The following is a 12,434-nucleotide window of genomic DNA, read 5'->3' as shown; positions in this document are numbered from 1 at the left end:
AAATATATATTAATATTAATGGTTTTAAATTTAAATATTGTAGAATTAATTACTCATATTACATCATAAAATAAAAAATATTTTTTATTATTCCATTAAATTATTTATAATTTCATTACATACAAAATTCATCCGATAAGAACTACAATTTTCATAATTTTTTGAGCATAGTTAAAATATTATCAGGTATAAAATTGATATTACAGTGCGATAAATTCACTTTATACTAATGTTTTTTTTTTTAAATGTTAAAAAAAATAACACTGAAAAAAAAAAAAAAGAGAATTTCACGTGAACAGTGCAATTCTTGCACTGTTTACATACTCCACTGTTCAGTAAACAGTAGAGTATGCCTCCCCTGCTCACTAAACAGTGGACACATGCCTCCACTGTTCAGTAAACAGTGGAGGTGCATGATACACTTATAAACAGTGTATCATGGTTGGATTTCCCGAAAGCAGTATTTTTATGTTTTTTATCTTTCTGCGTTTCTCACGCGATTTGGACGTGGGACCATGCACAGGAAATAAATTTTTTTTTTTAATCAAACATTTACTTCCTGTATTTTTTAAAAAACATAACTTCTAACACGTAGCTAAACGGGCTCAAATACTCATGAGGTCAGACCACTATGGTTTAAAATCATTTAGAAAAGTACTAGATTGCATAAATGAGCAGCCGTCATTATTGAAATAGTCCACAGTTTTTATTAACAAGTGACAGAAGTATTAAGTATTAAGTGACAGAAGTATTAAGTAGCTATGTTTCCTCAACCATCGGTAACCCAGTCGTAAAACCTTGAGATTAAAAATATATTTTTTTTTATCTCAGGTTAAAATTTTATAATTATTAATATGATAATTATTAAAAATTTATATAATTATTAATTTTAAAAATTTATATAATTAGTAGTTGTAGTACACACAAGTTAACCTAGACTTTCATATTAATAATAATAAAAAAAAAATTACCATGTTTCCTTATATATACTAATGCTGTTTCGATCTCAAAATCAACAAAATCCCAAACAAAACACTTCAAGATGAAGATTTGGGCCTTCACGGATTTTCTCTCTATTGCTTTCCCTTTTACTAGGAGGCTCAGCTGAGCAGTGTGGAAGCGAGGCTGGGGGTGCCCTGTGTCCGGGAGGTCTATGTTTGTAGCCAAAATGGTTGGTGTGGCAACACTAATGATTACTGTGGTAGCGGCTGCCAAGTGAGGAGTTTGATGAGATGCTTAAACAATTTGGCTCTGTTGATAATTAATTCCACCGAGCACGTTTTATTCATTGATATGGACTTTTTAAAAGGAGCTGGACCCTCTCCATGGGAGATAATTTATTAAATAACTAAATTAATAAAATAGTTTTTTTAAATAGTATAAATATAATTTATTTTTTTTTATACGCATTTTAATGGTAAAAAAACCATTTACAAGAATCAATTATATTTTAATATATTTTATAATTAAATTAACTTTAATTATCTATTTATATGAATATATTTTTTTTATTATTATTATATATTACTGTTAAGATTTTTGATTTTTAAAGTTGAGGCACAAATGTTTTGAGATTTGCAGGGTTTGTTTTTTTCTTGTTCTATTTTTAATGAGGGAAATAAAGAAAAGAGGGAAATGATGGGGACAAAGATGGCACTTTTGTTTTGTTACCGTCTCCAGGGAAAACATGATGTTTTATTACAAATTATAAGGACGGAAATGCCATTGTATACCTATATTATTGGCTATATATACCCCCATGCTTTCACCTTCTCAATCATCAACGAACTCAAGCATATTAACAAGAAATGAGTGTTTGGGCATTCGCATTTTTCTCCTTATTCTTGTCGCTTTCGGTTAGAGGCTCAGCTGAGCAATGCGGCAAGCAAGCCGGGGATGCCTTGTGCCCAGGAGGCCTATGTTGTAGTCAACATGGTTGGTGTGGGACAACGGATGATTATTGCGGTAATGGCTGTCAGAGCCAGTGTGATGGAGGAGGCGGGGGTGGTGGAGGCGGGGGTGGAGGTGGAGGTGATGGTTACCTAAGTGACATCATCCCTGAATCAATGTTTGAAGATATGCTCAAGCATAGAAATGATCCTCGATGTCATGCTGTTGGGTTCTACACCTATGATGCTTTTATCTCCGCTGCTAAGGAATTCCCTGATTTTGGTAACACTGGTGATGATCTGATGCGTAAAAGGGAGATTGCTGCTTTCATGGGCCAGACATCTCATGAAACTACCGGTAGGGTTTTATTTTTTATTTAATTTCCTGCTCGTAACTTCAATTAATGTCATTTTACGATGCCTAGGTTGAGTAGACTCGTTGTACAAACTCATTCTATCATTTATTAAATAAGGCTACCCTTGGTTGATTAATTTCCTTGTCTCTAATTTGACACTGTATGCTCCTACATAAAGGAGGGTGGGCAACTGCAGACGATGGCCCATACGCTTGGGGATATTGCTATAGCAGGGAAAAAGATTGTTCAGATCATTATTGTGCCTCATCTTCCAAATATCAATGTGTTGCGGGCAAGCAATACTGTGGCCGAGGACCAATCCAACTTTCATGGTATTTCCGCAAGGCCTTGACTAGCAGAGTCATTTAATTCAGTTTATGGAAAATATATTGTGAAGTGCTTTGAATCAAAAGAAGAGGCCAAATCCTGCAAGACATTATTAGATCTAACTGATTTGCATTGAGCTAGTTTATTAACATGTGGTGCAGGAACTATAATTATGGGCTCTGCGGAGACGACTTGAATTTGCAACTGTTACAAGAACCAGAACTTGTTGAGACTGATCCTGTCATTTCCTTCAAGACAGCACTCTGGTTTTGGATGACACCACAGTCCCCAAAGCCCTCTTGTCACGCAGTCATCACTGGAAATTGGACACCGAGCGCGGAAGACGTGGAGGCTGGTAGGGTTCCAGGCTATGGTGTGATAACAAACATCATCAATGGTGGCCTTGAATGTGGTCAGGGTGGGCCAAATGATGCAAATGAGGATCGCATTGGGTTCTACAAGACATACTGTGATAAACTCGGAACAACCCCTGGCCCCAATCTTGACTGCTACCAGCAAAGGCCTTTTGGAAATGGACTCTTGGGATTGAAGGACATCATGTAATTTGATGTTGAAGCTATCATGTTTTTAAATAACGAAAGCTTTTAGCTTATCGACCTTTTCTATTTCCACCAGTAAGAATAAGATGTTTCTTTTGTCCCTTCCAGGCAATCGGAAAATAAAGAAATAGTTATGTATTTACAAAATACCGTCTGAGTTCATGGATTAAATCATGCTATTTATGCCAGTATAGTGTTTATACAGGTGAGGTGACGAGAAAAAATAAATGATATTTTTTAGACTTAAATATTTGTTAAACTCTGTTTAAATTTGTATTAAACCTGTGTTGTCTAGATATATATAAAATTTAAAGAGACAAGTTTATATAGATTTTTTAAGATAAATATATTAAAAATATTTAAGTTATAAATATATTTTATATAAATATCTCTTTAATATCCAAATTTATAAAAATACCTATTAAAATATGTAAGTTATTGTACAATACTATAATAATAGTGAGAATTAAAAAAAAAAAAAAAAAAAAAGACCAGGTTATCCGACGCTAGTGGGCCTGGCTAGACTCACCAAAGTCCAAACTATCTAATATGAGCTTATCCGAATCCTGATTGGACTCGGGCTATTCATGGATGATTAAGATTGCGAATGATACTTTTTATATATGATGCCACGTGTAAATTACCAATCTTGAAACGATATTGTTCAAGTGCATGGGCAAGCAATGTCCCTTTTCACTTTTTGAGGTATCTCTCTCTTCGAAAAGTCAAACACAGTAGAGTTGATAACTCTACAGGTTAATGCCTATCCATGCCTTCAAGCTTCATGCCCACTGCGCTTCTTTTATCAGAGATTTAAGGAATCCCGAATCCAAAATCCAAACAATCTATACCACCAGTTACATTAAGTAAAAAATAAGTAAAGAAATCCAACAAAAAACCCAAAATCATGTGCAAACCATGAACTTATAATCAGGCAGCATGAAGAAGGGAGTTACTGCATCAGTATCTTAAACCCAGATGCCCATACATATATGTCATGCTCCCTGTTTCTGATTATTCAGATCTAAAATTGATCAAAACCCGCCTGTTACTTGTACCCACACGAAGAGAGAGAGAAAAGTAGTAATACTAATAATAACAATACTGACCAGCTAGAACTGATAAGGTCTCTCCGATTAGGAGAAGCCACGTTTCGAGGTCCGGAGCCATGAAACGCATACGGGTGTGCTTCTTCTTCTTGAACCACCACCATATCCCTCTTCTGTACTTCACCACCACATCTGTTTGCCATTTCCAGTTTATATCCTTCTCTTCTTCTCCGTATAGTTTGAGACACAGACAGAGATTGAGAGAAGGAAACTGTGCGTGGATTCGGTTTCGCTGAGATTTGACAAGTTTCCTTCTTTCTCAGCTTTTTAATTGGTTAGCTTTGCTTCCATGGAATCTGATTCTCTCCCTGTTTGATTCGATCGCTACACTATTCAATTTCTTTCTTCCAAATCACAATATTTGAAAGCCTAACGTTGTCGGTTTATAATTAAATGACTGTTTTGTCCCTGGAAAGTGTTTTTTGTTCCCGGATGAGTATGAAAGCGTGTGTGCCGTGTCTCGGGAAAGGGAAAGGAGCCAGGTTCCTTTACCTGGCTCTATCTTCCACGAGAAGTAAAGTTAATGGGTTGTAGGGGTATTTTTGGTATTGACGATGGGACTTTCTGTGGTCTTCAGCTTAGGCTTTGCTGTGCTGTTTGTATTTTAAAAATATTAAGTTTTTTATATTTTAAATTAATATTTTTGTTGTATTTTTAGATTATTTAATGTAATAATTTCAAAATTAATTTTTTAAAATTAAAAATTATTTTAATATATTTCTGGAAAAAAACCCAACAAAACATACTAAATTTTAAATATTTTAAAGTCTTTTTTATCTATCCATGCCTTCAAGCTTTATACCCGCTGCGCTTCTTTTATAGACAGTCAGGAAATATATGGAGAATGGTTTTTTTTGCTAATAGAGTTGGGGGCACAAATTAATTAAGCAGCCCGAAAATGGACGGGAAAATTGATTAGAGCAATTTATAACTCTTCTGTGTAGTTGTAAACTTGGAACAACCCAAGACTTGGTTAACCTAGAGCCCGTACAAGTTTGGATTAAAAAAAAAAATTGAATTAAAAAAAAACTTGACTGATCTAATCATAAATATGAATCGACTTGCTAACTCAATTAAAACTCAATCCTCAGCTGTTGACTTTATTTTTAGAAGAAAAAAAATAAACAAACATTATTATTTTAAATTTTTAAAAAATATAGTTTGGAGATTAACTCTCTCAATCCGTAATCAATGTCCGGCTCGAGTTAACTCATATTGGGTTATACAACTGTGCTCTTCTATGTCACTCTTCTGGATTTTGGATTAGACTATTCTAAGCTAGATTTATACTTTCCACACTTGTTTAGAGCTTTTAAGCTTAAAATTATAATGACTACCTTGCATATCAGGCCTTTCTAAGAACCCACGACCACTTCTAGAAGCCCACATACTTGGCCCAAAGGCTTGGATCGTGTAGAGGAGTCATTGGTCCTGGACCCGACTCAAGTATCCTTCTCCTCTCTTTTTTTTTAATCTTTATTTAAAAAATCACATAATAAGATCCTAGATAATTAAAATGTAAAAAATAATAAACTTCCATATTCTAAACACAGAAATATAAATTAATATTTCTAAATAAAACAACAAAAACCAGACCATAATCCATTCATGTACACAATATAAACAAAAAGAAAAGATAAGATATATTTTAAAAAATATGATGTTAAGTATGGATAGGATGATAGAAAAGGTAAACCCTCACCCCAGCTCTCCAGTAGTAAAATATTGTTGTTGTTCATTTTTTGATTTCCACATAAAAAAAATTAAAAAAAAAAACATTTAACAATGAGAAAAGGACATAAAAGATGCCTAGAAAATAGTCAAAGATTAGTTGAGAAAATTTAAAAATACAAAAAAATAATCCAATAGTATATTTTTTTATTGATGAAGATCCTATCGACAAAGAAAAATTCAATCCGATAAGGGATGATCCAAAACCAGATGTTTAAGGACTCAATTAGATTTTGTTAAAAGATTAATCAAGTTTATGAAAGGTTTAATTGTAAGAAAAATTAATTTTTAAGTCAATTTAGATTTTAATTGAATAAATTAAATTTAAAAGGCAATTTGATCGAACAATGAAAGAATTAATAAGTTTAAGGACTTAATTAAATTTTAATTTAATTAATACAATCAAGAACTTAATTGAAAAAACACTAAACTTTGATTTATCAAGACTTTGAGATTTGCATTTTTTTTTTGTTTTTAAAAAGAAAAACAAAGGAAAGAGATGTTGGCTCGGTAAGTTATTAATTATTTTCTTACTTTTATTTTTATTATTTGAGGAGGGAGTTTTTAATTATTTTCTAATTGATCTCTGCTGCTAAATTTTGTCAGGTATAATAAGGTGGGTGTTACATTGACACTTGGCATCTTAATGTGTTTTGCCACTTGTGTAGAAAAAATCAATCAGAAATAAAATAAACAATTCATGTTTTACTAGAGAAATTTAAATATAGAAAATTAAAGAGATTAATACACCTTAAGTTAATATAACACGAATTTTCATTAGGATATTTCAATTATTTTTATTTTATCTATTAATTTGATAAATTTTATTTCATATTTTGAAAAAAAAAAATCATCTTTTCGAAAATACTGGATCTTCCAATCCTGTGGTGGTGATTATTAAACTAAGAACCATTGATTTTTGCAAAAAAAAAAAACAAAAAACAAAAGGCCACCCAAAGAGCTGGAGCTGGACCACTGGTTGGATTCCTCAAGATATTTTAATCGTTTTTTATTTTTCTATTATTATGATATATTTTATTTAATATTTTGAAGAAACAAAATCATCTATTCGAGATATTGGATCTTCCAATCTTGTGGTGATGATTATTAACAAAGCAGAGTTTCTGGCTGGACTCTTCACGTTTGTTTGGAAGTGATCACATTTTATCTTTCTTTTTTTTGGACACAGCAAGCGGTGTCGCATTTTGTTCCACACAGCTGCGATGCTTAGCTTTCAGATTCGTCCGAAGGCTAAAATCCATAATCTATTTCATGACATTTATGTCTGCTTTTCTTTTAAAAGTCATTTTACATTTCAAAATTCACAAAAGTGTTGTGGATTCTTTATCTCGATTCAGGCTTAATGTTGATTATTGTGTTTTTTCTTCTTCTCTACATTCTGTGAGATCCTTAATTATATATGAACTCCAGAATTTTTAAGAAGTTATCTTTCACACTTTCTAAATTCTATTACCGGATTGGTTTTGTTTTGAGTTTAATTATTAGTTAGTTAATTTTAGTATATTATTACTGGGATCTTTCAAGCTTCACCATTACTTTTGTGGGATTTGTCAGTGATTTCTTACCTCAAGATGTTTTGAATGATTACCTTTGAAACCCTCGAAATTCTATCATTCATTGAATAAGTCGTGGGTTAACAATATTTTACATAGTTGATTTAAGTATACAAATACTAATGATATCTTTACAAATTTTATTTATTTTTTATATACAAAATATATAATACCTGCAATATCAAATAGTTTTTTTTTTTGTCATCCATATAATCGAGGAATTACTAAAATAAAATTTTATAATATTTTAAAGAAAAAACATTATAGTGTCAAATTAGATACTCTAAGTTTTGGGGGTAGAATAATAAATTTATTTAAATTCTACATAAATCTTCCGGTATAAACTAAAAAACAAAAACATAATATTATTAATTTTTTAAAAAAAAAATTAATCAAATATAAAATAATATTATCAGTAATAACATTAAAAAAAAACATAATTATCAAAATAAATTTCTCTCATAAAATGTATTTCAATACATTAATAGCTAAAATTTATTTTAGTTTTAATTACAACTCCAACAGAATAGCTATATAAATAACTAAAATGTTTTTTCTTGTTCTAAAATATTATTTCTACACTTTATTGTAGAACAACAAAAAACAAGAGAAAATACATATACTGAGCCAGCTACTTTTCTTTTTCTTTTTTTAAATTTAAAAGCAGAACAAAAACAAAAACCAGCAAATCTCAAAGCCTTTATGCCTCAACTTCAAAAATAAAATTTTTAACAGTCATATATAAAATTTAAAATTTAAAATATTTATATAAATAAACTTAAAATTTTAAAGTTTTAAATTTGAACTTAAAATTATATCTTTTAACTTTCAAATTACTTCATTAATTTTATAAATTACTTTTATTAATTATATAATTAATAACTTCATGACTATATTATATAAAAAACAATTAAATTAGTTATATAATTATATTAAAATTAATTTAATTATAAAAAATATATTAAAATATAATTTATTTTTTACTATTAAAATGCATATAAATAAAAAAAATTATATTTATTTTATTTTAAAAATTATTTTATTAATTTAGCTATTTAATATATCATCTCCCATGGGAGATGGTCCAGCTCGTTTTAAAAAGTCCATATCAATGAAAAAAACGTGCTCGATGGAATTAATGAAATCAATGCACATGGCAGGGTAATAATAAAGCAACTTGGACGCTAGCTAGAGAGAGCATCCTAGGGTACGGAACAATACAAAACAGCGGCAATCTGATTTTGTTTTTTTCCTGCGAGGAAGTTGTGGTACCTTCTTGATCAACATGGAAATGATGGGGACAAAGATAGCACTTTTGTTACCGTCTCCAGGGAAAACACGATGTTTTATTACAAATTATTAGAAGGACGGAAATGCCATCGTATACCTATATTATTGGCTATATATACCCCCATGCTTTCACCTTCTCAACCATCAACGAACTCAAGCATATTAACAAGAAATGAGTGTTTGGGCATTCGCATTTTTCTCCTTATTCTTGTCCCTTTCGGTTAGAGGCTCAGCTGAGCAATGCGGCAAGCAAGCCGGGGATGCCTTGTGCCCAGGAGGCCTATGTTGTAGTTCTTATGGTTGGTGTGGGACAACGGTTGATTATTGTGGTAATGGTTGCCAGAGCCAGTGTGATGGAGGAGGCGGGGGTGGTGGAGGCGGTGGTGGAGGTGGAGGTGGAGGTGATGGTTACTTAAGTGACATCATCCCAGAATCAATGTTTGATGATATGCTCAAGTATAGAAATGATCCTCGATGTCATGCTGTTGGGTTCTACACCTATGATGCTTTTATCTCCGCTGCTAAGGAATTCCCTGATTTTGGTAACACTGGTGATGATCTGATGCGTAAAAGGGAGATTGCTGCTTTCCTGGGCCAGACATCTCATGAAACTACCGGTAGGGTTTTCTTTTTTATTTAATTTCCCTGCTCATAACTTCAATTAATGTCATTTAGGATGCCTAGGTGGAGTAGACTCGTTGTACAAACTCATTATGTAATTAATTAAATAGGGTTATCCTTGGTTGATTAATTTCATTGTCTCTAATTTGACAATGCATGCTCCTACATAAAGGAGGGTGGCCAGATGCACCTGATGGCCCATACGCTTGGGGATATTGCTTTCTTAGGGAAATAAATTGTCAAGATTATTGTGACCCATCTTCCAAGTATCAATGTGTTCCGGGCAAGCAATACTGTGGCCGAGGACCAATCCAACTTTCATGGTAATTCCGCAAGGCCTTGACTAGCAGAGTCATTTGATTCAGTTTATAGGTTAAGCAATTTTTTTTATATATGCAAAATATATTGTGAAGTACTTTGAATCAAAAGAAGAGGCCAAATCCTGCAAAACATTATTAGATCTTGATTTGCATTGAGTTAGTTTATTAACATGTGGTGCAGGAACTATAATTATGGGCTATGCGGAGACGACTTGCATTTGCCACTGTTACAAGAACCAGAACTTGTTGAGACTGATCCGGTCATTTCCTTCAGGACAGCACTCTGGTTTTGGATGACACCACAGGCCCCAAAGCCCTCTTGTCACGCAGTCATCACTGGAAGTTGGACACCGAACGAGGTAGACTCGCAGGCTGGTAGGGTTCCAGGCTATGGTGTGATAACAAACATCATCAATGGTGGCCTTGAATGTGGTCAGGGTGGGCCAAATGCAAACGAGAATCGCATTGGGTTCTACAAGAAATACTGTGATAAACTCGGAACAACCCCTGGCCCCAATCTTGACTGCTACCAGCAAAGGCCTTTTGGATATGGACTCTTGGGATTGAAGGACATCATGTAATTTGATGTTGAAGCTCTCATGTATTTAAATAACGAAAGCTTTTAGCTTATCGACCTTTTCTATTTCCACCAGTAAGATTAACAAACTGTTTCTTTTGTCCCTTCCAGACGATCGGAAAATAAAGAAATAGTTACGTATTTACAAAATACCGTCTCAGTTCATGGATTAAATCATGCTGTGGAAGTCTCCTACGCCTTTTCTATTTTCCTAATAGAGTTGCGGAGCTTTTGATGGTTTTTGACGTCAGGTGCAACTATAACCCATAAAACAAGATAAAAAAACCCTAGTATCAATTTAAATTACATAGAAGAAGAAGTCAGGAACATCGCTGTTAGCTAGTTATCTATATATATCATCACTTAAAGATTCTTTGAAAGAGTCTAGTTACTGCATCAGTATCTTAAACCCAGATGCCCATATATGTCATGCTCTCTGTTTCTGATTATTCAAATCTAAAATTGATCAAAACCCGCCTGTTACTTGTACCCACACGAAGAGACAGAGAAAAGTAGTAATACTAATAATAACAATACTGACCAGCTAGAACTGATAAGGTATCTCCGATTAGGAGAAGCCACGTTTTGAGGTCCGTAGACATGAAACGCATATGGGTGTGCTTCTTCTTCTTGAACCACCACCATATCCCTCTTCTGTACTTCACCACTACAGCTGTTTGCCATTTCCAGGTTATATCCTTCTCTTCTTCTCCGTATAGTTTGAGACACAGACAGAGATTGAGAGAAGGAAACTGTGCGTGGATTCGGTTTCGCTGAGATTTGACAAGTTTCCTTCTTTCTCAGCTTTTTAATTGGTTGGCTTTGCTTCCATGGAATCTGATTCTCTCCCTGTTTGATTCAATTGCTACACTATTCAATTTCTTTCTTTCAAATCACAATATTTGAAAGCCTGACGTTGTCGGTCTATAATTAAATGACTTTTTTGTCCCTGGAAAGTGTTTTTTGTTCCCGGATGAGTATGAAATCGTGAGTGCCGTGTCTCGGGAAAGGGAAAGGAGCCAGGTTCCTTTACCTGGCTCCTTTCCCGGGCTCTATCTTCGACGAGAAGTAAAGTTAATGGGTTGTAGGGGTATTTTTGGTATTAACGATGGGACTTTCTGTGGTCTTCAGCTTAGGCTTTGCTGTGCTGTTTGTATTTCAAAAATATTTTTAAAAATATTAATTTTTTTATATTTTAAATTAATATTTTTGTTGTATTTAATGTAATAATTTCTAAAATAATTATTTTAATATATTTCTGGAAAAAAAACCCAACAAAACATACTAAATTTTTAAATATTTTAAAGTCTTCTTTATCTATCCATGCCTTCAAGCTTTATGCCCACTGCGCTTCTTTTATAGATAGTCAGGATGTATATGGAGAATGGTTGTTTTTGCTAATAGAGTTGGGGGCCCAAATTAATAAGCAGCCCGAAAATGGACGGGAAAATTGATTAGAATTACATTGACTACCTTCCATATCAGGCCTGTTTAAGAACCCACGACCACTTCTAGAAGCCCACATACTTGGACCAAAGGCTTGGATCGTGTAGAGGAGTCATTGGTCCAGGACCCGACTCAAGTATCCTTCTCCTCTCTCTCTCTCTTTTTTTAAAAAAGCATTTATTAAAAAAGCGACATAGTAAGATCCTAGATAATTAAAATGTAAAAAATAATAAACTTCCATTTTCTAACCACAACACTATAAATTAATATTTCTAAATAAAACAACAAAAACTACAACATGATCCATTCATGTACAGTGTACACAATATCAACAAAAAAAAAAGACAAAATATATTTTAAAAAATATGATGTTAGGCATGGATAGGATGATAGAAAAGGTAAACCCTCATCCCAGCTCTCTTTTAGTAAAATATTGTTGTTATTCATTTTTAGATTTACACATAAAACAAATTGAAAAAAAAACATGTAGCAATGAGAAAAAGACATAGGGATGCCTAGAAAATGGTTAAGGATTAGTTAAGGAAGTTCACAAATACAAAGATCAAAATTTAACAGTATATTTTTTATTGATGAAAATCATATTGACAAAAAAAAATTCAATTCGAAAATAAAT

At 32.8% G+C, this 12,434-nt stretch overlaps 2 protein-coding genes across 2 annotated transcripts; both read left to right on the top strand.

The window, feature by feature from the left end:
• The first annotated feature begins 1,771 nt into the window (after window positions 1-1,771).
• On the top strand, window positions 1,772-3,279 carry LOC118035658 (acidic endochitinase WIN6.2B-like). Its single transcript, XM_035041264.2, has 3 exons — window positions 1,772-2,247; window positions 2,424-2,577; window positions 2,734-3,279. The coding sequence occupies exons 1-3, from the start codon at window positions 1,809-1,811 to the stop codon at window positions 3,134-3,136; spliced, it is 996 nt and encodes a 331-aa protein (XP_034897155.1). The 5' UTR covers window positions 1,772-1,808; the 3' UTR covers window positions 3,137-3,279.
• Window positions 3,280-8,993: 5,714 nt separating this feature from the next.
• LOC118035656 (acidic endochitinase WIN6-like) lies at window positions 8,994-10,504 on the top strand. Its single transcript, XM_035041263.2, has 3 exons — window positions 8,994-9,453; window positions 9,630-9,780; window positions 9,959-10,504. The coding sequence occupies exons 1-3, from the start codon at window positions 9,009-9,011 to the stop codon at window positions 10,356-10,358; spliced, it is 996 nt and encodes a 331-aa protein (XP_034897154.1). The 5' UTR covers window positions 8,994-9,008; the 3' UTR covers window positions 10,359-10,504.
• Window positions 10,505-12,434: the final 1,930 nt, after the last annotated feature.

This window comes from Populus alba, chromosome 9 (genome assembly GCF_005239225.2).
Source record: "Populus alba chromosome 9, ASM523922v2, whole genome shotgun sequence".
Classification (NCBI taxonomy): domain Eukaryota; kingdom Viridiplantae; phylum Streptophyta; class Magnoliopsida; order Malpighiales; family Salicaceae; genus Populus; species Populus alba.
This window is presented reverse-complemented; position numbering and strand designations above follow the sequence as displayed.

Coding starts and splice junctions, on each gene's coding strand:
- LOC118035656 (XM_035041263.2), top strand. CDS start 9,009: ATGAGTGTTTGGGCATTCGCATTTTTCTCCTTATTCTTGTCCCTTTCG. Junction 9,454..9,629: donor GACATCTCATGAAACTACCG/GTAGGGTTTTCT, acceptor TCCTACATAAAG/GAGGGTGGCCAGATGCACCT. Junction 9,781..9,958: donor GGACCAATCCAACTTTCATG/GTAATTCCGCAA, acceptor CATGTGGTGCAG/GAACTATAATTATGGGCTAT.
- LOC118035658 (XM_035041264.2), top strand. CDS start 1,809: ATGAGTGTTTGGGCATTCGCATTTTTCTCCTTATTCTTGTCGCTTTCG. Junction 2,248..2,423: donor GACATCTCATGAAACTACCG/GTAGGGTTTTAT, acceptor TCCTACATAAAG/GAGGGTGGGCAACTGCAGAC. Junction 2,578..2,733: donor GGACCAATCCAACTTTCATG/GTATTTCCGCAA, acceptor CATGTGGTGCAG/GAACTATAATTATGGGCTCT.